Source organism: Sylvia atricapilla, chromosome 5 (genome assembly GCF_009819655.1).
Source record: "Sylvia atricapilla isolate bSylAtr1 chromosome 5, bSylAtr1.pri, whole genome shotgun sequence".
Lineage (NCBI taxonomy): Eukaryota > Metazoa > Chordata > Aves > Passeriformes > Sylviidae > Sylvia > Sylvia atricapilla.
In genome coordinates, this window is record NC_089144.1 from 48,380,922 (window position 1) to 48,407,109 (window position 26,188).

The window sequence follows — 26,188 nt, forward strand, 5'->3', positions numbered from 1 at the left end:
GGTCGGAGCAGTGCGTGCTGGCTGTGTACCCGTGGTGCAGGAGCTGAAGTGTCCCTCAGTAGAAGCCCTCAGAGCAGCAGCCAGCAGCCTGCATCTTTCCCGGCCTCTCACCCCCCACCAGTGTTACCCAAAGCCCTGCAGTCATCTTCCCCAAAGGAACTTGTTCATTCCTTTTTGAGCACTCAGATCTCTCTTTTTTTTTTTTTTCCTATCAAACAACCTGTAACTAGTTCTTGGGTTAGTTAATGGTTCTGACACTGGTTCTTTTTGTTTTTCCTTTTTGATCCTTCAGGAGATTGCCCCTTGTTATTCAAATCCCAAGGTACTTGACACAGAAGCAATGCAGAAGCCCCCGGGCTGTCCTGGCTGTGTGATCGTTATGCCCATGAGCGATTCCCATCCTCAATGTCTGATAAGCCTTGGAGAAGAAATGGGAAGAGAAAAGAATGCAGCACTCCAAATTCCTGAGGGGTGCTGAGAGGCATCCATCCATGTGGGGACTGGAGGATGTTCACCTGCTGACCAGGGCCTTTCAGATTCAGCATTTCATGCTGCCAGGGGGACCCTCCTGCCTTTGACTTTACAAGGCTGACAAAAATCGGGCTTCCTGTTAGGGAGAAAGGTATCTTGCTTTGCTAAGCTCTTTGCAAAAATGTCCAGGCCAGATGGTTTTGCATTCAGGCCCAGGGATTGCTTTTTGAGCTCTAAAACTGACCCTAGGAACTGCTGTGTTTGATTTACTTGCTCTGTGGAGAACCCAGGTTTTTGGTTTTGTGTCATGTCCAAAAAGTAGCATAATATACTGATGCTGTTAAGTCTGTTGATGTCATGCAGCCTGCTGATGTGCTTGTAAAATCTCCAGTTTGGCATCAGCATGGCTTAATCTTCTCTTGGTGACCTTAAGCTTCACCAGCTGTGCTCCATAAGTCAGAGCATTGTTCCTTCAGTCTTTCTCTGCACCTCTGTCTTGTGCACCAGTACCATGGACATCAGAACCTATTATTAAGACACCTCTTTGCCATTATCTTCCAATCCTTTAGTACCAGTGTTTGTCCTGTGCCTTTAGAACACAGCCCGGTGTTGGCTCTGAAACTCGGGACCTCTCTTCTGTCTCCTGCCATTCTGCCTTGGCCACTGGTCTCTATCACTCCCTTTCTGATTTTGAACATGACAGAGTTCTCTGTACCTCAGGGTCTTGGGAGGTTCTTGTGTCTTGTCCTGAACATGCTCTGAGGGAAAAATTCATATTCCCAGTCTAGCTGTGCAGATAGATCTCGTTGGATAGGGAAGTGTTGGGCTCCAGCTCTTCTCAGCTCTCCAGGCCTATTCACTAGCATGCCAGGGAATTAATTGCTTCATAAAGCCACTTTTCCTGGCCTTCCCCAGCCAAGATCAATGTCACCACATGGCAGGACATGGCCTACACTTAGACTTCTCCCTTGTGTGTTTTTGTACAATCACAGCTTGACAGCAAAGCTTCTTAGGTGTAATAGGCATTTTCGATTCTATTCTTGATTTATCATAGGAGATGGTGTAAGATAGCTTCTTCCCTTGATCCTTTGCACCTCAGATGTAAAATGTGATGATATCAGAACTGGAACCACCCTGTTCTAGTAGCTGCTGTGCTTTCCTTGCAGGGGAAAGCTTTCATAACTGATATTGCCTCTTTCTTGGGCTCCTTTGGCTCAACAGCTTCCTCAAGGCAGGAAAAGAGTAGCTGACCCTTCTGGAGACGCTCAGCTTGTCTTTTGCTGAACTGTTCTGTGCAACCCCCACCAAAGAAGCAGAAACCTCTTATTACTTGACAGGTGTTGGAGTTTTCTTCCCATTCAGACAGGCAGGATGACCAACCTTCTCACCAGGAGTTTTCTGGGAGTTCCTATGTAATTCCAGATGCACAGCATTTTACAATTTCAGCCATATCTCAAGGAACTGAAATCTCTATTTTCAGGCCTTCTTCGATGCTGGAGCTGTAGTGCAAGTTTCAACATGATGGTTGAAAATGCATGTCAGTGACTGATTACAGAGCTGTTTCCCTCTTGGGGTTTCTACCCTTGCTGCTTTCATGGGCTGTATATCACATTAAATGCAACTGATTTGTTACTGCACCCTTTGACTAATGGTTTCAGGGGTAGTACCCTAAAGGTAAAGTTGAATAAACTGTGAAGTCTAGGGTATCTGTGGGGTTAGTGTGTCAGCAAAGCTGGGCAGGTGTGTTTAAACCCTGAGTCAAAAATTACAATGTCCATGGAAAATTGCATCATCACTCTTAATTTTTTGTATTTATGCAGGTGTAATTAAGGGACAAGACAGTTTTTAAAACTGTCTCAGATTCTTTCTACGCGTTCAAGGTAAATAATCCTTTCTGTTCATCTAATGCTACATTAATTCTTGTTTTCACAAATTATATATAGCAATACAGTTTGCTCAACATAGTGATGTTTCATGATCTTTTAGCAGAATTCTTTTTCCTGTTTTAATCCAGTTATCCAACTCATTGATTTGTCATTATCGGTTTTCACTCAAATTGCAGCATCAGGAGTGGGGGATGGAGTTCCTGCTTTTGTGTCCAAAACCTGTATTGAGAGCATGTATTGAGAGCACAAATCATCCCTTAATGGAGATTGTGCAGAGATTCACTGAGTTTGAAGTAGGGGTTGAGCTAGCATTAAAAGACAAATAAATTTTATTTTAGTCCCATTAATATTCCCTGGAGCTGTCTGGGCAATGTATGTATCCTCCTGCTTATCTCCTTTGCCCCTAGGATTTTATCTTCCTGTGGTACTACGGACCTTCAAGTGTTGTTTGGGATATTCCTGGCTGCTCTGGTTTCATTGATACTCATAGTCCTATTTCTTCCTTTCCCTAATTAACCAACAAAAACACAGCCCTTGCTCCTACCTAAAAAAACATATGCAGGCCCCTGCACCCAGCATGCATCTAGTTAACAATATGTGTCTTACTCATACTCCAAGAACTGCATAATCCACCAGGCTTGGCAAATCCAACCCCTTTTCCCTCCAATATTTCACATCTTCACACCAATCGCTCTCTTTCCCTGGCTCACTTGGCCATGCTGGTCTCTTGGGATGGGGTGATGGATGCTGGGCATCTGCTCACTCAATCCTTCCTCGTGTTGTGGTGGGGAGAAAACAGGCAGGCAGACAAGGGCAGTGAGGAGCAGCTGGGCATAGGTGAAAGAAGGGCCATCAGTGCCTTCAGGTGCTGTTTCCTTCACATGAAATTACTTTCACCTTCTCACACAGAAGGAGAAACAACAATATGCCTCTTTGTTGCCTCCCTGTACTTTGAGTTGTTAGAGGCAGGGCCACAGCACAAAACACTTGTGGCCTCTCCTGCTGATCCTGGGGATGGTGATGAAAACAGAGCAGCCTTGGCTCACAGAAGGGTGCTTGGAGCTCCTGCAAGCAGAGAGAGGGAATATGACAGGACAGTTCAAAGTAGCAGGTATGTGTGATTTCTCCTGCCAGTGCTGCCTTTCTCTCACACAGCCAAATTAACAGGGGTCACAGAGCACTGATTAGCTGCCTTGGTGTTTTGTGAACATAAAGCAGTGAAAAATCCAGGGTGAATGGGGGAAAAAAGATCAAATAGACACTTATCTCAGCACTCCTGCTCCCCTGGCATTTGCCAGCCTAAGGAAAGAGCCTTTCCAGAGGAGACCAATGCAGGACAGTACTGTATCTGTGCTGATATCTCTGCTGCTTTTCTGCCTTTTCTCAGCAGAATAACAAACAGTGCACCCCCAGCAGCTGTGTGGTTCATAGGGTTGTTGCTAGATAAGAGCCAAATCGCTGGAGAAGCATGGGCCACAGGCAGCTGGGGAAGATCAGAGCGTGCCCTTTTGCCACACTGCTCTATGAGATGGCTTCAGTCCCTCCTCAGGAGGAGTGGACTTGCTGCCTCCTGTCCTTGGTGTGAGGGAAAAGGGGTGGGAGGCAGCTCAGGGAAGGTAAAAGGCCATCTCCACCTAGTTTCCTAGTTTCAGATTTGGTGAGTGTGGTGTAGTAATGCTAAGGAGCCCAGGCTGGAAACTTCCACGGTTGCTCAGGCTGTGGCTGGGGTGAGAAATCTGGACAAGCAGACCTGGAATGTTCCTGAGGGGTGAGCAGCTGTGGTCACCTCATGCCTTCCCCTCTCTTATTTCATACTCCCCTTTTTTGGGGGGTAACAAAGCAACGCTCCCACTTCAGCTGTCATACCCAGGTTAAGTGGCTGCACTTGCTTCTGTCAAGCCAGCACATGCTCCTGTGGTGTGATCCCTTATTAGAGCAGACAGCCCACATCAGCTCTCCATTCTCCCTGCCTCCCCAGAGACACTGCCTCACTCCTGAGCTGTTCCTATTCTGCTTCTCTGTGGGATGCAGCATGTCTGCCAGCTCCCCTTCCAGCTTCCTCGGGTTTGACTGCATGGAAGATGGAGGAAGACAAGGAGTAGGAGTGTTCTTATGGCTGCTGACAGCCGTGGGTTTTCATTGATGATTCCCCCTCCTCCCCTAAGAAGAACACTTTTGGACTTCAGGTGGGAAGTCCACCATGTAAATCCAACCATGTAAATTAGATTTCTGTAGCAGGATTGTACCACCCTTCTGTCCTAGCCTAGTGTTACCATGTTGAAAGAAAGGTCCAGAACCCTGATGTCTTCTCTGAGCATGGCTTCAGCATATCCTCGAGGTGGTCTCTGCTCTCTGCCACATTTGAGTTCTAGAAGTGAGTTAAGGGATGGGCAAATGAGGAGCAGGGAACAGGAATTGCTTGGGTGCTGAAATCTGTTGTCCTTTACTTTTGTGGAAGGCATGAGTGTATCTTTCGTGAATGTGAAAGCCTCCAATCGCTTATGTTTTCAGATTGCCAAATTCAGGAGTCAGGCCAGACTGTTTTAGGGAAAAGCTGCTGCTACTTAACATTTGCTAACTAGGTAATCTTTTGTCCTTCTGTTTTGAAACAAAACAGTGGTTCTAATGTAGCAAGATTGTATTCCCATGTTCAGCAATGGTGAAAACAAATGTCCTTACAGACATCTGTAGAGCCCGGTGCTATCCACCTGCTTGACTCTTCAGATGTCTTTCTCTTCCCTTACCTGATGGCCACACAGGTAAGCCACAAAATTACTGAATGTCTGCATTCAAAAAACTAGGTCTAGCTTACCATAGAGGACTGAAGGCAGACCTGTACATGCCTTGTATGGTCTTGTGCTCCAGCAATCTTAGCTGTCTTTACAGCTCTGGGAGGAGAAACTTCACTCTGGAGGTCTGATCCATGTAATTTGAATTTCCCCCCGACACACACTTTGTGATCTCATTCGGGGTCCGTTACTGTCAGCTGTACTCCTCTTGTTCACAGCCACTAGTAGGCCAGCAGGTTTTCTCCAGGCATGATTCAAAATAGGCACTGAAAAGCAGGATGTGTCTGAGTGTTTGTTTCCTTCATCACAAGAGCTCTGCCAGGGTTAGATCTTGATGAGATCTGTCACAAAGTATGGTGTGGAGTTACTGCTCCCTCTAGACCATCCTTGGCTGGAATTTTTGAAGCCTGTCCCCATCAGTGGTGCAGCTAGTGCCACTGCTAAATGTGGCTGTTAAAGCCACAGGCCATGATTCCTGGATCTCCTCCAGCTTCTTGTTCATTTTGCTGTGCTGCAGAGAGGTGTTGTGTGCAGACACCCTTCAGGGTGCTCGTTTCCCTTGGGCCTCAGGCAGTTTGGTCACTTGATGACAAGTTGGCCCGTGGTCTGAGCAATGTGTGCTCCCTGTTGGCTTGGACTCCTGAGCCAGCTGCACACACAGGCCTTGGAAGGATTCCTCTCCAACCTCCCGCTTCTCCCCCTGAGGGATGGGGTTGTAGCTCTTTCCCCCTGCATCATACTTGACTTAGTTTCTCAGTAGGGTAAATTGAAGGTGAAGTACAAGCTGGTCCATAAAGCTTCCTCCCCCACCTCAGATAAGAAAGCTCATTAATACAGTAAAAAAAAGGTCTCCATTGTTACATGAGTGCTCAAGGTCAGGCTGGTAGTAGTAACTCATATTGCTTCTAAGGTCAGCCTCAGCTTTCTCTTTCTGACAAGCCGCGATAGATTGATCATGGGGACCCTTACATTATTTTTTTTCTTCTGAAATAGGCTTTGCTTCTCCTGACCCTCTTAATGATGTTTGACTGAGGTCATCCCAGCAAACCCTGAATCCTTCCCATTACCTTCCAGAGGGCTTGCCTTTGTGCCAAAGCATTGTATGCTTGTTAAGAATTAAGCTTTCCTGATCTCTGCTGTAGCAAAGAAGCTGTCTTCATTGGAGAGGCGAGAAATATCTTGAATGCCATCTGTCAGTTAATGCTCTCATTAACACCTGAGTGACTCCCAACACCAAGCTGGTGCCTTTTTGCCAATTCAGAACTTAAAAGGTGCCAGCCCATAAGGTGAAATATCTTCAGTCCATAAAATTAATTCCATTATAAGACGTCTGTTCTGATAACACCTAGATTTTTGTTGTTGTCTCTTTTAACTAGGGAGATCACAGAGGAAAAGCCAGTTTTCTTGTGTACTCTGAATTAGATGCCCAAGAAGTCATTTTTCATTTAGTACTGAGAACCTCCTGAAAGCAACACTCGTGCTGGGCAACTGGATGTATCCAAGTCTTTTTCAGTTTTTAAAGCCTTTACCAGACAGAAGTATTACATCTATTATTACCCTTACTGGCTAACTCTGTAATAGCAACTTCAAGAGTAATTACATTTACCTTTAAATGGTCTTTGGTAGAAAGGCTGAGCTCTCCCAGTTTAGTTTTCCATGTTCCTCCCACATACAACTCTTGGACAGGAGTTGGAAGAGGTCTGTTGTTGTTCCTGCTCTCTGTCATCCTCTTTTTGTCAGGGTTCTTGGTGTTAATCTCAAAAACAATATACTGTGTGGGATTAGATGCAGGTCAGACTTGCCGTTTTCCCAGCAGTTTTAGCTCAAGAGCATGCCAGTATTTACTCTTCCATTGCATTTTGTAAATTAAATGAAACAAGAGACTTAAAACACTGTCAACATGATAGATATTCTAGCTAGTGGGTCCAGGCAATTATTTGGCATCTAAACTTTAAGAAGGCTTATTTGTGTGTGCCAGCAGTGTCCAAATATCTTTGGTAAATTTTTGTCTCTGATATTTCAACTCCTTACCCTAATGTTTCCTTTAATCTAATATTTGCTCTCATAGGCCCAGAGATTTTGTGAGGGGTGGGTTTTAGGGGTTTTTTTGAGAGATCGGGGGGGGAGGGCTTGTAAAAAATTGGCAGCAGAAGACCAGTTCGGGCAATGTGCTGTGACAGTAATTCCACACTTGGGCCATGGCATGCTGCCTGCAGGAAGCACAGATTGACAAGGGGACTCTCTTACTGAATTAGTGTTTGGTTTAGCTTTTGTTTGTTTGGCTTGATTTTGTTTACAGTTTTCCAGCCAAGATTTGATTTACTTTGGAGTCTTTAAAGCTAAAAGCACAAGTGACTCCGCTTCCTTTGGGCATAAGGATAAAAAAAATAAGCATGTGTGCCTGTACACATAATTCAGCCCCAGTTTTCTCAGAAGGAATTTCACGTTGAGTTTGCTCCTGCTTCCTGTGGGCTGGGGTCTCTAGGTGCAGCTGTCCCTGCCAAGAGTGCAAACCAGAAGCTCCAACCAAATTTTTCCATATATCCTGTCAGCTCTGTGAAATTCTCAGAGGATTCTCCAAAGGAGCCCCTCTAAGGAAGCCGGGCACGGTGATGAGCGCAGTGGCCAAGCTGCTTCTTTCTGACAGCAGAGCATGACCCCACGCATTAAAAGGGATGGGAAGGGTGCCTCTCCTTTGAGCAAGGGAAAACACTGGGACGGCCGGGCGGGGGGAGGAGTCCTCAGCTCCCCTCTGGTGGAGCACAGAGAAAGCTCAAGCTCCCTCTTTGGGAGGCAGCCGGGCAGCAGATGGCCGGGCTGCAGCGTGGAGCTGTCAGGGGTGCATCATTTCTCTGGCTGCTCTGGGCGCTGATACCCATGGTGGAGAGGAGCCCCTCCCTCAACTTGATCCATCTTCTTTATGCCCTGATTTTTTTGCAGCTGCTGCTAAAGATCACAGGCAACCTGAGCTGCAGCCTCAGTGGTACCTCTTGTGGATTGTCTGAGACTGTTCCTCCCCTTTGACACAGATGTGCTAGGTTGTGTCCTTCCCTGTGCCCCAGATTTCCCTTTGTATATGCAACATACGATTAAAATTTTCAACCACAGTTGCAATTCAGCTTTGACCTCCTTTCTGATTTTTGCAAAAAAAGATAGGGACCTCTGACAACAGCCCTGTGGTTTCAGAATGTAGCCAGGGCTAAGACTAAGAATTGCACTGGGCTCTTGAAAAATCATCTGCATCCATGTGGGATGTACCACACAGATAGCCATGTACCATTCCACCGCTGCCCCACTACAGCTATCCAAATTGCTTTGCACACTGGGGGGCAAATGCAAAGCAAAGGATGTTTTGACAAGTGAGGGAAAGTTTGTCTCAGCTTTTTAAAATATTAATGGTGCTAGTCACATTGGCATGGGAGAAGTTTTAGAGTTGCAGAATTCTTTGAGGTACCTTTTCTGATCTGTTATAGGTGATTTCTGTAGTACTTCTCCTTGGTTAGTGAGCTGTGTGGAAGCTGCCTGTGCTATACATCAGGAAGTGGTTGAGATGTGGTGAGAGTCGTGGCCCGTGGTCTCACACTTTTCTTGTAAATTGTTTCTAAGGCTCCGAATTTACTTTCGGAAGAGGGTTGGTTTTCCTTTGGATATGTGCCTTGATACAGAATGTGCCCATGTACCAGTTCAACCTCCTTGGGAACGCCCAGTTTGTAGAGAAAAGGACATGACTGACCTAGCACTGCCTCCACATGCTGAGTGTTTTTACACATCTGAGTGATGCTGAGAATCTCTGCAGAAGAGACACATCTGTCTCCTGAGCTCAGTGGTTTCCTTCCTGCCTTCTTCCCACTTAACAAAAGAGTTTTTGGAGGTTCTCAGCGGCAGCAAAGACTCTGCAGGACTTTCAAGTGTATTGCTGTCCTACTACTGAGCTTGAAAAAAGGGTATTTAACAGAATGTATCCAGGTAATTCCATTCCTGGATCCAGTCTCTCTGATTCTTGGGTTTGAATTTTACAGGCAATTCTAAACAGTTATTCTTGGGCAATTCTGCTTTGCACAGGGAAGAACCCCAAGGGCAGGGTTCTCACAGATTGCTGTCCTCGCTGCAGATTTTCTTCTCCAAACCAAGAGAGCTGTTTCAGAAACTTTTTCAAAGGAAAATATTAGAGATGGGATAAGTGGAACTGCAGGTGTGGTAGATAGGGTGAAGACGAGCACCCTACATTTGTCTGGAGAGAGGAGGTCGGGTCCTATTAAGAGGGAAAATATAAATTGGGTAAGATTGAGAGTGATTGGGAATGCCTTGAGACATCTGTTTCCCATCTCTGGTTCTCATTTCTATCCTTATTCAAAGCGACAAATGCACAGTAGCTGTCTTTGAAAATTGATGGGGGTAGGAACTCAAAAGTACTCTTAAGAACAGAGCTTTTAATGCACTGAACACCGGGTGGATGGCGGAAATTTCTAGTGTTAGCCACTTATGTGAAAGTCAAACTAAAACCAAATTGGTTAAATCAACAGGGCCAATCCCTAGGGGGAAGGAGAGTTACATAGGCAAAGATTTCAAATGATCTTCTGGAATTAAGCAGCTTCCTGGATCAGTTTTCTTTGAAAGCAGCCAAAATGATAGAGCAAGATAAGTGAACTCATGCAAGTGGTAAAAGTATCTGTCTGATTCATGCCTTCCCGCTTTTTTTTTTGGTAGGAAAAAAAAAAACCCCAGGAGTAGATAAAACCCTTCTACTTTTGTGGTTTCTTTCTGGCAATCCTTTTCATCTGCTAGTTATTCAGGATCCTAGGGAAACTGCTTTTTCAGTCCATTTTACTGGAAATAGCCAGAACCTCTGCATCAGATTTGATGAAATAACCTTCTGCCTTTAGCTCTGGCAGAGCTAAACCTGTGGGGCTGAAACTTGAATGCTCTCTTAGAGCTTACAATGGTTTGACTTCTGCTTCCGGACTAAGCATCCAAATACAGGTGATGCTTTACTGTTTTCAGGAAAAGATGTTCTCATCACTATTTCTGTTCTGGAACAAACAGAAAGGCAAAGCTGCCTTGTTTGCTTGGTTGGTTTTTGCTTTTTTTGTTTTAATTTAATGACTTCTGTAAATATCTGACATTTAAGAAATGCGATCAAATACCACTCTTAAAAAGCATGAGAGTGGTATTTGATCGCATTTCTTAAATGTCAGATATTTATTACTGCCCTCTTTCCCAAATCAAAGTCCTTGCTGGAAGTTAGGTCTTGGGGTATTTGAGAAAGACAATGCAGGAATGCACAGCTACTTCAGGTAGGTGTACTGTGTACTGAATATCTCACTTTAAAAAGGTATGTTTGCTGTAGTTTTCACCCTAAAATTACTAACTACTTGATGCAGTTCTGAGGCATTTCATAAAATGTCAGTCCTCTCTTTCTGAGTGAACTTTGCCAGTATAGGGGGCTGTTTCAAGTTCTGTGTGTCTGATTGCTGATATTAGTGAAACAACAATACTTGGGAACACTGATGCTTTGCTTGTGTCATGGCAGATGGAGCAAACTCCAGGTTGCAGAGGGCACTAGGTCCAGGTACACTCAAGTGTCTGTTGTTAAATGCAACCAGAGGGCTGGTAACAGTGGTGCAGTGAGAGGAGATATCTCTGGGAGGTCAGCTTGCATTTGACGTCAGAGAGAGGCAGGCTGGTGAGGAGGGATCTGCAGGGTGATCTGCACTTCTCTCTACCCAAGGAGGAAGGGAAATGCTGCCAGGTGGACATGGCTTGAGGCATCTGTTCCTTCATTCTCGCAGTCACTGTCCAGTCATGGTCCTTGCAAAGAAATCTGGTCTTTACCAAATGTGCAAAGACCCTGTCTAATAGCTAACTTATTGTTGACTTTTAATGATCTTTCTTCAGCTGGATCACACTCCTCCACCTCTTTGTTAAAATATAATAGCTTTTGTAGAAGTTAGCAATTTCTCAGGGAAATGCAATTCTGTAGTGCTGGCGCCGTTCCATTAATCATATAGAGTAATCTGCTTGTGCCAAAAACCTATCAAGTGGAGCTGCCTTTTTGAGTGCTGGTGGGAATGTGTACCCAGTGGTGTTCTTGCTGGCATATGGACTTCCCGTGTGTGCAAGAATGGCTGGGGCATGGGGGGGTCCCCTTTTGCTGTGCTCAGGGTACACAACTCAAGCAGGCTGAGCGAGCCTGGCAACTCTCAGGACTCAAAAGTCATATGGACAGATCTTCAGAAAGTTTTTTATTTAGGGACATGGACCCTTTTCATTCCTTCCCCTGAATTTTTGAGCAATCAGAATAAAGGCTTAAGTTTCACTGAAATACAGACAGGAGGTCTTTTAGCCTTAAGCTCCATCAGTGGTCTTATATGTGTCAGATGGGGACATTCAGTGCTAGATGAGGGTAAGAAATATCTGCTTCCTTGGGTTTTATGATGAACTGCTGGCAGTGAAAGTAGGACTCAGCTAGAAAATGAGGAAGATCATTTTAATAGTAATGTTTATGAAGAGGGAGGAGTCCTCTGTACTGACTCTTTTTTGGGAAGTGCACTCCTGTTGGGGATGAGCCTTGTTGTGTTGCAGTGTCCGAGCCACGTGTGTGAGGTGGACTGTGCTGATGTCCTGCCAGAACCACCAGTGCAGGAAGAGGCAGAAAGTGGCAGCCCTTTGGGAGGATAGAGGGAGAGGAGACCAGGGACCACAATAGGAATATGAGAAGCATGGAGCAGCAAAGTAGGGAGGAAGCGATCAGCTATGCAGTCTCAGGTCACTAAACCAGGGCATGGAAAACCTCTGAAGTAGTAGAGAGGAGTAGGGCTTGACAATGACAGATGTGAGGGGCAAAGGGAAATCTGAAGAAAATGGTCTCCACATCAAATGGGAAGAGTTGGAAGAGAACCAGACTGATATATTTTGTTGCATCCCATTTTAGTGAAGCATGGCTGTTGGTGCTAGCACAAGGCACTTTCCCGTTGGGATAGAAAGGGGATGAGTTGCTACCATGCTTGGCTCATTCTGCTTAGAAAGAAATAACAGTCTGTGTATAAAAAGCTGTCTGTGTGTAACATGACATCCCTTGGTGTTGCAATGGGATTGCTGCATTTTGGGAATGTGAATGACAGAGCTGCACTAGCCATGGCTGCCAGTTTTCCTTCAGGTGCTCTCCATTGTGTTTGTTGTAGTTGCTTAGTGCACCAGGCATTTCTGGACACTGCAAAACAAACTACAGTGAGTGTGTGTGACTTTTCCTCCCTTGGTTAGATCCCAGACGTTTCACAGCTACCTGGAGGACATCATCAACTACCGGTGGGAGCTGGAGGAAGGGAAGCCCAACCCTCTGCGGGAGTGCACTTTCCAGGAGCTGCCCCTGCGCACGCGGGTGGAGATCCTGCACCGCCTCTGCGACTACCGTCTCGACGCCGACGATGTCTTCGACCTCCTCAAGGTGCAGCAGGGATGAGGGAAGCTGTGTGGCCACAGGAGCTGGGCTGGATCAGAATCTTTCTGGGATGAGAAGGGGACACAGTGTGTCAGTAGTTCCCTTTGCCTTCCTCTGCCTTGCACTGACTTGGGCCCTTGTCCTGTGTGGATGTATTCATAACATGGGAGTTGCTAAGGAAATTGGCCTCATTGGCTGCTCTTTCTGCAAAGAGGGAATTTGGAGATGCTTTGATGGGAATGGGAGAGCTGTGAGAGCTGAGAGTGCTGCCTTGCTGAGGGATGCTGCGAGATGAAAGGATGAAGTATACTGGGGGAGGGTAGAGGAGGGGAGGGGGCAGGGAGCTTCTCAGGGCTGTGCGTGACTGTCGCCAGCACTAATTAGACCTTCCCTGTCAGGAGCACCAGAGATGAAATGTTAAAATGAGAGAGGCCATTCAAATTAGAGATGCCAATCTAAATCCCTCCCTGGACAGAGAGCGAACGTCGCCTTCCCCCTGGAGTAACATTTTCCCAGCTCGGCCGGGAGGAGCAGCTGTACTGCTGCTGTGGCATGGTGGGAGGGAAGGAGGGAGGGAGGTGTTTACGGGAGGGGTGTCATCATGTCTTGTGTGACAATGTGGCCGCTTTTCAACTTGTCACCGTCTGGCGGGGGGCTCCCGGTGGGCGCAGGGCTTGGACGCCGACAGCCTCCGCGTGGAGCCTCTGGGCGAGGACAGCAGCGGCGCCCTGTACTGGTACTTCTACGGCACCAGGATGTACAAGGAGGACCCGGTGCAGGGCAAAACCAACGGAGAGCTGGCTCCAGACAGGTAACAGCCCACTCACAACAGCCCCCTCCCGTGTCTGGGTGCAGCCAGCCCGGCTGGAGGGGGGCTCCGCCTGGCTGCTGTTGTGCCGGGGGGAGCGGGGCTGGCGAGGGGCAGCGCAGGCGGGCCCGGAGTTGCCAAGCAGACTGGGAGCCGTGCATTGTGTCGCAGGCAGCCTGCACGCAGCCTTTGTGGCACCGGCAGAGCCTGCTGTGGGAGCGATGCTGCCTGCCCCACCGCATTCCTGCCTGTCTGCCCCGCACCATGTTCCGTGCCGTGCCGGCGGCTCCCAGATCAGGCTCCCAGCCAGTGGGAATCCCTCCTCTCCCCTCCCCGTCCTGTTGCTGCTCTGATTTAATCTCTCCTTTGGTTGGGTTCCGAGCAGCTGTTCCAATTTCCGTGCCCTTCTCCCATTCTGCCAGCCTCGGTTCCCTTGCTTGGCAGATATTTCATGGTGGTTTTGCTGTTTTTCAGGGGATGTGGAGGGCAGACAAACACCCCAAACGTTCCTGGGAAAACAGGCAAGAGACGAGGGCGGCCTCCAAAGCGGAAAAAACTACTGGAGGAAAATTTGCTGAGGTATGGAAAGGTTCTTCCTGCAACAGACGTAAAATACCTACATTCCCAGAGGGAAGAATAGTGTATTTCTGGGGTTCCCCCAATAAGTATGTATATACCATGCAGCCATAATTTCAATGCAACTCAGAAGTGAAGCAAGCTCAGACTCGGTGGATGCTTTGATCACTCTCCAAAGCAAATTCTGACTGAGCTGAAAGTTTGGAGAAACAGTGGGCATCACTCTTCCAACCACCTCAGTTCAAATGCAGTTCCGTCATGCAGTACTAGGGAATTTGCTCCTGGTAAGAAATACTTGCACTATGTGGCTTGAAGCCAGAAATCCTGGCCACTTGAGTCCATATAGATGTTGGGATGCTTCCCATAAGAACTGAGATACTGCGCTTGCCAAACTTCATCCCGCACCCTTCACTTATAAAAACTTTATGAAGCCATGGTAAATATCTATTTTTTGAAAACATATATCAAATGTGTATTCTGCAGTGTTCTTTTCATGGTTTTGGTCTGCACTGAATAACTGTGGTGTTCCCTATTCTTCTCCTCAGAAACAGCTGCACTTCAGTGATGTGAAGTAATGTACTTGTTGTATCACTCCTTCTTTTTCTTTTCTGGCAGGGAGAAGGCAGAAGAAAACTTGCTTATCCACGAGACTCAGATGAGAAATGGTAAAGAGATTTTGCAGTGTCAGAGTTGATACCACCAGCTAATAAGGCTCTTAAATTATCAAAACCCAGAGAGATGCCTGAGAGACAACCCAGCCTTTCTCAGGAGAGTCTTTCTGCTGGTGGCTGGGGAGAAGTTTGGAAGGAGGGGTTTGTGTTACAGACTGCCTGGCAGCTGAGAGTCTGGGCACCTGCAGGCTTCCTATTTATCATGGCTGGGTTTGGGATGAAGAAACCTGACCTCCTGGGGTACACTAGAATTCAAGGGCTCACCTAAAAAAGCAGGCTATGAGTGGTCCTCAGTCTTCCAGGGTTGAGGTAAAAACACACTCCTCTTGTTAGCAGGTATGTTTTTTCAGATGGAGAAGAGAGTGGAGTCAGTGATGCTAAAATAGGGAAGGAAGAACCTTTTTGATCCTCTCACTTTTTCGTCCTCATGGCCATTGGGTAGCTGAGAGTGGTAAACTATGTCTTGGGTGTACCCAGCTGAGGGTTAACGAGGCAAAAAGTGGGTTAGCAACATGATATGAAAGCGAGTTCAAGGGAGCTGGGACTCATTTGTCATACATGTGTATCCACTGGCTTCCACAAAACCTCACAATAAAAGGCAAGGGTGGCATTGTCTTTCCCATGCCTCCTTCCCTTTGCCCTTTGTTTTCAGATTTCCTGGCGGCTCCTCCGGCTGCTCCGGAGCCGGGCGGCAGAGCCGGAGCGATGCGCGTGAGGCGCTGGGGGTTTTATCAGATCATTGTCTTCCAGCAAATTGTGTCACTTCAGCTGCAGAGTAATCTTCTGCTGGCACAAAGCAGTGCCTTAGTCCTGTTTGCTATTGAAATGAGTTGTCTGTAGGCAGCTGGCAAGGGAATGGGAAACAGGGATGCAAGGCTTTGGGGGCAGGATGCAGGTAAGCTCCCTGCTGCAGGTGGGCAAGGGATGGCTTTGGGTAGCCAGAGCAGCAGAACCAGCGCATGGCTGGACCTTTGCTGTCCCCCCAGTGCATTCACTGAACTGAAATCTGTGCCACTGCCACTGCACCCCAGGCACCTGACAGAGGGTAGGTGCTGGAGGGAGCCTGCAGCTTTCCAGTCTTCCCAGGACGACCTGACAGCTTGCATGTCGAAGCCACTCGCAGCTCAGATCCACAAAGGGCCCAGAGTCAGGTTCAGATTTTTTACTTCTTTGTATTTTTCACTGTTAGTTTGCTTGAAAATGTGGTGAAAAGGTGCATGACATCTGCCAGTGGGGCTGATGACCATTGCTTTCTTTCTTGGAGCCAGTGGTTAGCCCCTAGAAAAGCCTTAGAGGGAGCTGAGAACCCCTCAGCCTGAAGGTGTTTGATCCAAGATTTTCCCCACTCTGTAAAAAAAGGCCACAACCTTTTTTTTTGCTTAGAGAACATCCTGGGGCAAAAGCATACAAGTTGGAACCCATGAGGCTTCACTGCTCTGTGTAAACATTTGTGGAGCAGGAACCACATTCCCCATCTCCAGGTGGGTGTTCCAACCACAATGCAAGAGAGCCCTTCCTTCACAATTAATATTCAGATGTTTCACACAAGGTGGAACAGCTCTCAAAGTGTCTTGGTGGTTGGGACATGCTTCAGAGCAATGGGTGATCTGCTTCAATCCCACTCTGGATCGAGCAGGGATGGGATGTGAACTTTTGGAACTTCCCCCTCATCTGGCAGCCCGATGAACCCTGTCCTTTGCTTCTTCTTCTGCTCTTTCAAGTGCCTGCAAACAAAATGTTTCATTTGCAGGGAGCAGGAGGGTTTTTTTCACTGCAGAAATGGTTTGCAGTGCTTTAAAAAAAAAAAAAAAAAAAAAAAAAAAAAGATGCTTATTTCAAATCGCATTATTTTTTGATGGCTTTATTCTGCTGCCAGACTAAATCCAACATTTGCAGTTCCCTATGTCCTGCTCTGGCTGACAGCCGCTGTTACAAAAAACCAAATTAAATCCTTTTCTCCAGTCTGCAATAACTGGAGTGTGGGCTTGCCACGGGGATGTCACACTGCCGGTGCGTTGCCATGTGCCACCATAATTTTTTCACCTGCGTACTTCCTCTCTATCTTGGCTCTACTCTCAGAGGTAGCAGTGCTTCTGGTGCATGAAGAGAGCTTTGGTCTATAGCAAAGGGAATGTTTTCCATGAAAGTGGCCATTGCCAGTGCCTTTTGCTCTTCCTGAGCCCAGAGGAGAGAAGAGAAGGGATGGAGAGGAGCTGTTAGTCATAACTGCTGTGGAGATAACATCCTTTCATGTTTTTGAAGGGTCCCAAGGGCCTGGTCGTGGGACATGGTGGTTGCTGTGCCAGACGGAAGAGGAGTGGAGGCAGGTCACAGAGAGCTTCAGAGAGAGGACTTCCCTTAGAGAGAGGCAGCTCTACAAACTCTTGAGTGAAGACTTCCTGCCGGAGATCTGCAACATGATTGCACAGAAGGTGAGGAGACATGACATCCTGTTTACCTCTCTTTGACCGCTTCCAAGAGCATGGATGCTTGCTGAATGAAGGAGAGCTAAACCCAAGCAGCCTGTCATCCCGTTCTGCTCTCTGCACCTACAGCCCTGCAAGTGTCGTGGATGTGGGGGCTGTTGAGCTTGTGGATGGGGGGAAGACTCTCCCCCGCGCTATGCCAGCGCTGGAGTCAGTGCTGGAGGATCTGGCTGGTGATTTCACAGCAGTGTAGGTAGGATGGCTGAAGGGGTTACTGTCTTCAGCCGTGTTCTGTGGCCCTTTCTTGCTAGCAGGGGCTCTCTGTGCTTTTGAACCGCTGCGATTTACAGCCTGGCTTTTCTATGCAAACTGCCCGTGATTCCACTTTTACTGCCGTTTCCCTGAAGGGGCACTGGCTGCTTAGCTGTCCTAGCTAAGTCTGCTTTGAGCTGGTATGTCAGAGCCCCAAAACTCCAAAGGGTATTTTCCTCAGCTGAATGTTTTCAGGTGGGACAGATCTGGAAAGGGATCCTTCGGCTGGATGGCTTTGTAAAACAGGCTCTGCAGTCAGCGTGATGTTCTTGGATCGAGTTCAGTTTGCTTGTTTGCTACCCTTGTAAAGCTAATAGGGATTTCATGGTCACTTCTAGCCCTCAGAGTTCCTCCTGCCAGTGTCACCAATGTGCCCTAATTTCCTCCACTCTCTTTTTCCTTCCCTCAATTCTCAACCCTGTTTCAGGAGAAGCGTCTGCAGCGGACAGAGTTTTCTCCCAGGTGGATGTCTGACCATCAGCCCATCAAACCAATCAAGCAGGAGGTGAGGGGGGGTGTGAGGGGGAGGACGACGGAGGGAGGCGAGCGCCAGATGCCTCCTGGGGGAAGAAATAAACCGCAGCATCGCTATTCAGTGGGAAGGAGTCGCTTGAAAGTGCCTGTGCTGAAAGAGAGATGGGTGGTAATGCCAGTCAAAGGCAGGCTGACACCCGGGGTTTCTATGGCGAGCAGGGAGGTGCTGCCCTCTGGATCGCAGAGGTAACCGGCCTCGCCGCAGCTGCATATGGAAATCTGCGCTCAGCCTGGGGAATTCCACTTCAATGAAAGTGCTGGCACATTCGAGGCAGTTCAAAGAAAAGTTGAAGAAGGATGAGAGGGCTAGAAGAACCGGCTTACAAAGGGAAATGACAGAAATTCAGCCAAGGGGAAAACGTGAGGCTGCAAACACATGAGGGTGTAGATAGCGCCGACGGAGAGAATGACTGATGCAGTATGGAGCTGGGCTAGGAGGGGGTCAGCTGGAAATGGAAGTCAACAATTTAGGCTGCTTAAAGAAATGCTTATCAGACTGCAGCCTTGTGGGCTCAAATGGCACTTTCCGTGCCTCCTCACCCTCATCTCCTCTCCACCCCATCAGTGCAACACCAGCGCTGCTGCTGCTTGAGGGTCTGTGCAGTGAACCAGACCCAGGAAAATGACTGGAGTTAAATATAACCCTTTTCTTTGGTCAGGGTTATTTTTAACATAGATCAGTTTTCCGATCCAGTTCACCACACAGCCCCTAACAGTCACACCAGCACAGGCTGGGACACGGGGCTGTGGAGATGGGGGAGTCTTTAAACTGGCAACTGCTACCCAAAGCAATCGGTCAGACAGCATAGCATTAACTCCAGAGGAAAGAAATGTCTCAATTCTATCAGGTTGGGGCATAATCTCTCACTGTAGATGTAATGGAAATGTAGTTACCTGGTGTTTTGTCAAACCCTGGGAAATTAGGCTGCAGGGAATATGCCCTATGAGCCAGTCAGGGGTTCCCCCAAAACAAAGGAGAAAGTGCAGTTCCTTCTGCAATGACTGTAATTACTTAGAACTTTTAAATAAATAAAAGGAAGGAAGAACCTCTCATCGTGCTGCAGATAAAAGCCTGCCGAGAGGAAAATAAGCCCAGCAATGGTCAGTTTGGGGCCAGAATTGCTCTCTGCAAAGCCCACCATGCAGGAAGCACAGGGACACGTGTTTGTTCACAGGCAGCAGAAATCCCAGAGGAGGAGGAGGGGAGTGGGAAACACATGGAGCCTGAATGATGCTAATCAGTAGCGCAGGTGCTCCAGGTCTGCGGCGGCAGAGGGGCTGTTAATTGCTGCCTGTGGGCCAGTGAAACGTTTCCAGCGAGCAGGGGGCCCTCCTGGCACCCGCTGAGCCAGGACATGGGGAGCCAGCCAGCTCCACAGTACTGATGCTCCCCAGCAGCATGTGGGGGCAGCTAGGGAAGGTGCCAGCATGTCTGATGGCTTGTTCCTCAAGCCAGGGTGGGCAGCCAGCAAGCCTGGGGGAAAAAACCTCAGCCTGGTGCAGGTGACGGCTTTCTCCTGGCTGCCGCTGGAGTTGGAGATGTAACTGCTCCATGGGCTCCTGATCCTTCGGGAGGGGGGGATTTCTCAACAGGTGGTTCAGATTAGCTCCTCATTAAGGGCTGCCTGAGCAGCACCCTCATTAGGGGAGTGCTGCGGAAACCTGAGTGGGAAGGAGGGTTTGGCGGACAAGGGGCCAGGGCACTCAGGGCACCCTACCTTCTGCCCCTGAAGTCTGATACCCACTGTCTGGAGAGCAAAGCTAAAGGCAGAAGTTTGGCCCTTTCAGAGTGCCAGGGCCAGGGGACTGTTGTGATGTTGTGTCCTGGAGTGCTCTCTGCCGGAGGGAAGGAGGTGGTGATGCCTTGGCCGCTGTGGATTTTATCCTCCGAGTGGGGAGGAAGCTGGAGAAGCGTCCTTTTGCCACCTCTGTGGTCAGGGAGGAAGTTTAATTTGTGTTTGCTTCTTGATTTTGTCATTCTAATAAGTGTTTGCTTCCATCAATCCAGTAGGAGTTTACTGGTTCGTGTTTGTGTGTTTTTTTTAAGACTGAGTTGAGCACACTCGTCCCCAATGGACTTAGGTGGGGCACCAGGCAGAGGGTCCCTCTGAAAATCAGGGGATGTTTCTGTGTCTGAAGTGTCTCAAAGAGCCCATGCAGCACTGTTGCTGCCCTGCAAGTGCTACAGGGAGTAAATTCTGTTGTGGGTGTGTACTACAGTCCTTGGAGCTCACTACACTGTGTGGTTTCTGCTTTTCCTTTTTGTTTGCTTTCTAGATCTGGTAGGATGACCCCCTCTCCTCTGTTTAAAAGTGCTTTGTTGATGCCATGTTTGTGGTGGGTTGATCTGGAGCTTGCTGTGGACTCTGTCATGCTATTAAAGCACAGGGTCCTGACTGTGCCCTGCAGGCTTGGAGAGGTCCTAGTGTGAGCTGCCCTGCAGCTTGGATGTTGTGTTCCTGTTTCCACAGGACAGGAATGGTGGAAGTTGTATTAATCCAGGGAAAGGGAAGGTCTCATCTGTGTACCAACAATCAAAGAAATCGTAACATGCCAGGCTGGCTTGCATCTACTGGTTTGAGAATGTAAAGGCTGATGGTCACATCCTCATGAAAATATCTTGGCATACCAAGTTTGGTGGCTGGTTCCTGCTCACTTCTTTCTCTTACTGCAGAACTTGTCTCTTGGTTCCTATTGCAATTTAAAGATTTATCAAGAAAGTCAGAAGAAAACTGTTTGGTGAGGTCAGGGTCAGGTCTGAAAAGAAGTTGTTTGCAGCTCATGAGTAGCAAATCAGATGGCAGAGCTTTTGAGAAAGGGATATAAAAAGAATCAAAAGTGGAGCTGTAGAACCCAATTCTCTAGGTTCTTGACTTATTGTCCTTGTAAGTTCTGAGAGACAACTGGAATAATCATTCCAGGGAACTGAAAGGATTACTTTATAAGAAAACATTTAATCTAACTGTAGAAATGCGGCGGTGTTGTGTGTCTGAGGAAGTCCATAAGGTAAAGGCTGGATTGTGACTGAAGAAAAGGAGAATTTATGTTTACCCAGAAAAGCATAACTAGGAATAATTGGATGGAATGAGGGTTGAGAAACAAACTTTAAACTGGTCGTGAAGAGAAGCTGGCTAATCTCAAGGCATCTGAACTCACAGAATGGTTTCTCTAGGAAAGAGATAGATGAGTAATCTATCTATAATAATTTATATCTTTGACAAAGATATAAAATAGGAAAGAAGAGAATTATTCCCTCGTGGTGAAATGAAGCTCTGGGTTTCACCTTAAAGGATCAGCACAGAACAGGTGGTTTTTATTTCCCAATCTGTCCCTAAATGCAGGGTATGGTCCTAATTTTGTCAAGTGTTCCGTGACCCTCTCCTGGACACTTCTCTGTGACTGTTGGTGGTTGAAGCATAATTCTCTTAATATATTATTTGTGCTGGAGATGACGCATGGTGCTCATCTACAGAGAACTTGAGTGGGAGTTTGTAGGGCAGCACGGGGCTGTGTAGGGCAAGGGAAGGAAGAGGGGGAATGAATGTACAGTGAAACCAGACAACATTTCTAGGCATTCATCAAAGCACCCCCAGGTTCCATTCCTGGGCAATGAAACAAGGGCAAAATAGTAATCGTGGTGCCAGAACTTTTTTCTTTCCTGAGGATTAATAATGGGGCTGGAGAAGTTGATGGTCTGAGCAGCAGCCAACGGACCCCAGCTGATTGCTAATCCTCAGGAAATGCTTTCTGCCTAAGTGGTGGTTGCTGGTTATTCCCTGAAAATGAAGTTGGAGCAAACTGTCTGTACATTGGTTTTTTCTGGTTGATATTCCCTGCTGATAAGGTGCACAGATCTTGGTCATAGGAGTAGGAGTGGCTGGTGAATGACTGATATATTTGTTTTATAAATAAATTAAAGTAATAAAGATAATTCCACGCTTGCAGATACATACCTCATACTTTATTGGAGGAATAGGAGCAGGCAGTCCCTGGTCTGGGAAGCCTGCAGTCTTAAGTAGGATCAAACACAGCCTTGCAGCCTGCTGGCAGTGGGGAGGTGAGAAAGTGGGGCAATAAAGAGCCAGGTGTCCTTGAATGAGAAAAGTGGTTTTGGGACCCAGCAGGAAAACTGTCCAAACAAACAAACGAGAGCCAGTTCAGGAGAGATTAGCACATGGAAATTTTGAACAGGAAAGGAAAACATTCCTAATGATACCTTGACACAAGGCTGTACCAGACGCTTTTCCTATTGAAGTATTCTGTGTTTTGCAGCAGAGACAGGTTTGGCAAAGTAGTCCTTTCTTCTCACACTTGCAGTCAAAGCTCTGCTAGCTGGAAGAGGTAGAGGTGTTGTGTAAGGGTGTCAACAGCCTGAATCCTTTGCCCAGAAGGGAAGAGAAATGTGTACAGTGCATCTCTGACAGAATGGCAGCTTGTCTAACCCATCGCTTCTCCTTCCATTGTCCTTGTATCAGTAGGATTTCATTGCTTGACAAATAACTTCCCTTTCCATGTTGCTTTTCATCTAGGAAAATCATGCATACAAATCTTTTTTTTCCCTCCTTTTTTTTTTTCCTCTCATTCATTCATTGTAGGTGTGCTTTAATACTTCCTCAAAGCAAACCTGCCTCTGGTCAGCTTTCAATAAGCCAGTGCATTTCAGTTTTTGGTGGATCATTCTGTTCCAGGTGAACCCAAATGTGCTGAGCTCCATGGAGAAGCAGAGGCGCAGAGAGGAAGAGGAGGAGCGCCAGATCCTTATAGCAGTGCAGAAGAGGGAGCAGGAGCAGCTGCTGAAGGAGGAGAGGAAGAGGGAGATGGAGGAGAAGGTCAAAGCAGTGGAAGGTAACATGCAGCCAGTGTGGAGCAGGAGTGGAAGCTTTCAAAGTCAAGACTGAGATCTTGAATTAACGTTTGCCATTTGCATTCCTCCCCTGCCAGACTTGCTAATGAGAATCTTTTCTTGCACTAACCTCTGGTAAATTGGTCTGACTGGAGTTTGTTTCTTTTCCTTTGTCTGCCCTCTCAGTATTGGTGGCTGTTCTCTAGGGCACCTTTAGACTGTGTTGTCTTCTTCAAATCATGCAAATTTTCTTCCTTGCCCCAGCTGTCCACTTTTTCCTCTATTTTTCCTGCTATTCATGTTGTTTCTCAGTTCTGTCTCCTCATGATTTCCCTGTGTGCAGGATTAGCTGGGTTTGCTCTCACTGGATAGCATTTGGTTCTTTTGGCCCAATGCACAATGAAAGAAGAATTCCCTTTGAGGAGAAAGGGAATGGGATAACATGGGATTAGCAAGAGTATAAAAATATTGCTATATATAAATATTGCTACTGGCCTTATCAATTGGAGAACTAAAGAGACCAGGCTACATAGAGCACCAGAGGTGGCAATTTCAGGTGTTGGTCTAAAATGTTTATGGTTAGAAATTAAATGCTGATTTAAGCTGCTCTAGGACAAACAGCTGTGTTATATTTAATACATCAGATGAAGGCACAGATAGCAGGCAGTCAGCCAGTACATGTAGGTGTGAGTGTCAGAGCAAGCTCGTTTCTGACCACCTTCTCTCTGTTGGCCTTCCTTATGGGAGATTCCTGCTGCTGCTGTAACTGCTGCTTTAGCCACAGTGATTGGCTGGGCTGTGGTAGTTCTATGGAAAGGCTGAACATCCTCAGAAAACTGACGATATGGGGCACTATCGGTATCATGAGTCCCAAAGGGGACAAAGAATCAGAAAAGGAAAAACAAGAAAAGATTAGGTTCATGCAAACCTTGTAAACTTTCCAAAATGAAACAGTTTGCTACCAGATGTTTGGTAGGAGGCCAGATGTTATCTAAGAATAGCTTCTTTTACCTGCTTACCTTTCTAACCTTTAGAAAAACCAATTACTTCCTTGGCCTTCTTGTATTCCTGGTTGCTAGTCCTAGCTAGTCAGGTGCTTTAAATTGAGACTCATCCGGCTTCCATATCTGCCACAGATGGATGTTTCCCTTGGCAAATTGCATATTCTCTGTGGTTTAATGCTTCATGTCTATAGACAAAATTAGTCTTGAAGTTCCACAAGAGCTGCAAAGATAAATGTTCCTGTAAAATGATTTTGTTTTGGTATAAGCCACTTCCTTTTACATCATGAGATTCAAAGGCACCAGAGCCATGCAAAGAAACTGGCATGAGGTTGAGCAGTAGCCTCTTTTAAGCCAAGTTAGCCTACATCCATGCTTTTATTGGCAGCTTTAATTTTGGTTTGTGCAGTTTCTTTCAGTTAGTTTAAACTCTTTAGTCCATTTAGGCTTAGTCAGGAGAAGTCTCCTTTTAAGCTGGTGCTGAAGCTGTTTGCAAAGGTTATGTTGACTTGTTCAGTTAAATCACTACAGTATTTTTTTTATCCCTAGAACCAGCAGCTATCCAGGTAAAACTGGCTTCTTAATTATTTTTTTAGTGCCAAGCACACCCACCACTAGCATTTGCTGTCATGACAGTTCTTATGGTGGAGAGGATTTGAAAATGGTGTCATTTGTTTTATTTGGTTTGGACTTGTTAAAACTGGACATCCAACAACAGAAATTTTAGGGTGACAAAGCTCATTTTCAGTCTATTTGGAATGTAATATTTATTTTATATGGCCTTCTGTAGAAGGGGGCGATGTGAAATATCTTCTCTGTGATGAATTTCACCTTCTTCTCAGTTTTGGATGGTATTCCTGTTTTTACATCACATTCCTGTTTCCAGCCTGAGATTGCACTTCCCCCAACTCCAACACACCCTCCAGGTAGCAAGTTTCCTGCTGGGCCCATATGTACTGTCCTGAATTTATAAGTTTTTATGGATTCTAGATTTCTACCACAACAGCAGGTTAGAGTTTCCCTGTTCTCTTTCCGGATGCTGCTTCAACATAATCTCTCACACATATGACTTTCTAGCTGGTTGAGGTACTTTTTGGGGCATTATTTAAATTTTGAAAGCTGCTGGGTAGGACTTGACCCAGGCCAACAGAATGAGCTCTGTCAGTGATCTTGAACACACGATGTTAATCACTAGCTGTGGTAGAGGCTCCTTCTATTAATCCTGAGATCTGGTACCAGGATAGCACTCCTTGTTTCCTGTCAGTTTACCAGGTCAGATCTTTGGCAGACATTGGTGGATTGTTAAAATCTACACAATCTTCACCTCTTGGCTGCTGTTGTCACGAGATTTTCCATTTGCTGCCCAAATAATCACTTCATGTTCTCCTCAGCTTTCTCACTTAGGCATCCATCGCAATGCCATCTAAGGCTTGCTAATTTTATGAAACAAGCATGAATTCTGAACAGTGTTTGGACACACTCAGATATTCTCTATTACTTGAAACTGGATGTTGGACTTATGGTCATGCAATTTTCTTAGATTCTGTAGGGCACCTTAGATGCAAGTCCTATAATTCCTACTTCGGTGCTATGCTGAGTCTTCTAACAGGAAATTCAGGCTTTCTTTTACCGGTCTTTGACATGTCTGCCAATGGATGTCCCTACAAACACTCACCTTGTAGCTATTCCTACTTTTCTTGTGCTCTCAACCCCCATCCCAAATTTGTTTTCAACTGATAGAGTAGGACTTTAATAAATATTTTTCCACCAGAGCTGGTACCTCTTGAATAGTTGGCATTTTCCAAAGGCAGAGCCTGTGCTAGAGGATGTTAGCCAAGTCTCCCTCATGCTTCTTTCACCCTGGGTGTTTCCTGATGTGGCCTGTTCTGTGACATCCCTCCCTCAACATTACTTTCACAGAATTCTGCTCCTGCAGAAGGTTGGTCCAACCGCAGGTGTTTCGCAAGTCAAATGAATTCAGATTTCCTATAAGAAAAAGGAAATGAGGTTCATAAGAGCCCATAAACTTTCTATTATGAAGCAATCTGTTAGCCAGCTGTCTGGTTGCAAACCACAGGTTATGTTACCAGCATTGCTTCTTCGTGTGTCTCACTTCTTTAAACAAAAGCTGTCCCAGTGGCCCTCGTGTGTGGCAACTTGCTCACGCTAGCTGCTGGCCTTGGAGACCTACCTGAGCAATCTTCCCAACCAGTCAGGGTAAAAATGACCCCAGTTACTCACTGCCACTCAGCTGGTAGAACTTCCCTCGGCACTGCTCTTCATCCATTTAGTGCAAAGGCAGCTGCCTCAAGTTCACATGCCTAGGTGAAGCCCCCGAAGGAACAACAAGCCAGCTCCTTCCATAGTGCTGAGCTGTGCCCAGGGCTGTGTGCTGAGCTTCCCTTTTTGTACCACACCGTTTCTGGAAGTTGC

At 46.7% G+C, this 26,188-nt stretch overlaps 1 protein-coding gene and 1 long non-coding RNA gene across 3 annotated transcripts in view; one reads left to right on the forward strand and one right to left on the reverse strand.

The window, feature by feature from the left end:
• The window catches only part of CECR2 (CECR2 histone acetyl-lysine reader), a 92,906-nt gene that overhangs the window by 56,966 nt on the left and 9,752 nt on the right, over positions 1-26,188 (forward strand). Inside the window, exons 3-9 of one of the 2 annotated variants that reach the window (XM_066319423.1) lie at positions 12,407-12,590; positions 13,256-13,395; positions 13,867-13,971; positions 14,584-14,633; positions 16,902-17,071; positions 17,805-17,882; positions 22,600-22,756. In XM_066319423.1, coding sequence (XP_066175520.1) covers positions 12,407-12,590; positions 13,256-13,395; positions 13,867-13,971; positions 14,584-14,633; positions 16,902-17,071; positions 17,805-17,882; positions 22,600-22,756 — 884 coding nt within the window. The remainder of the gene's footprint in view (positions 1-12,406; positions 12,591-13,255; positions 13,396-13,866; positions 13,972-14,583; positions 14,634-16,901; positions 17,072-17,804; positions 17,883-22,599; positions 22,757-26,188) is intronic. The other variant, XM_066319422.1, reaches the window with a different exon arrangement.
• On the reverse strand, positions 21,858-22,438 carry LOC136361471 (uncharacterized). The gene is made up of 2 exons (XR_010743640.1): positions 22,128-22,438; positions 21,858-22,040 (listed from the first exon to the last, which is right to left on the reverse strand). It is a non-coding gene; the product is annotated as an uncharacterized lncRNA (long non-coding RNA).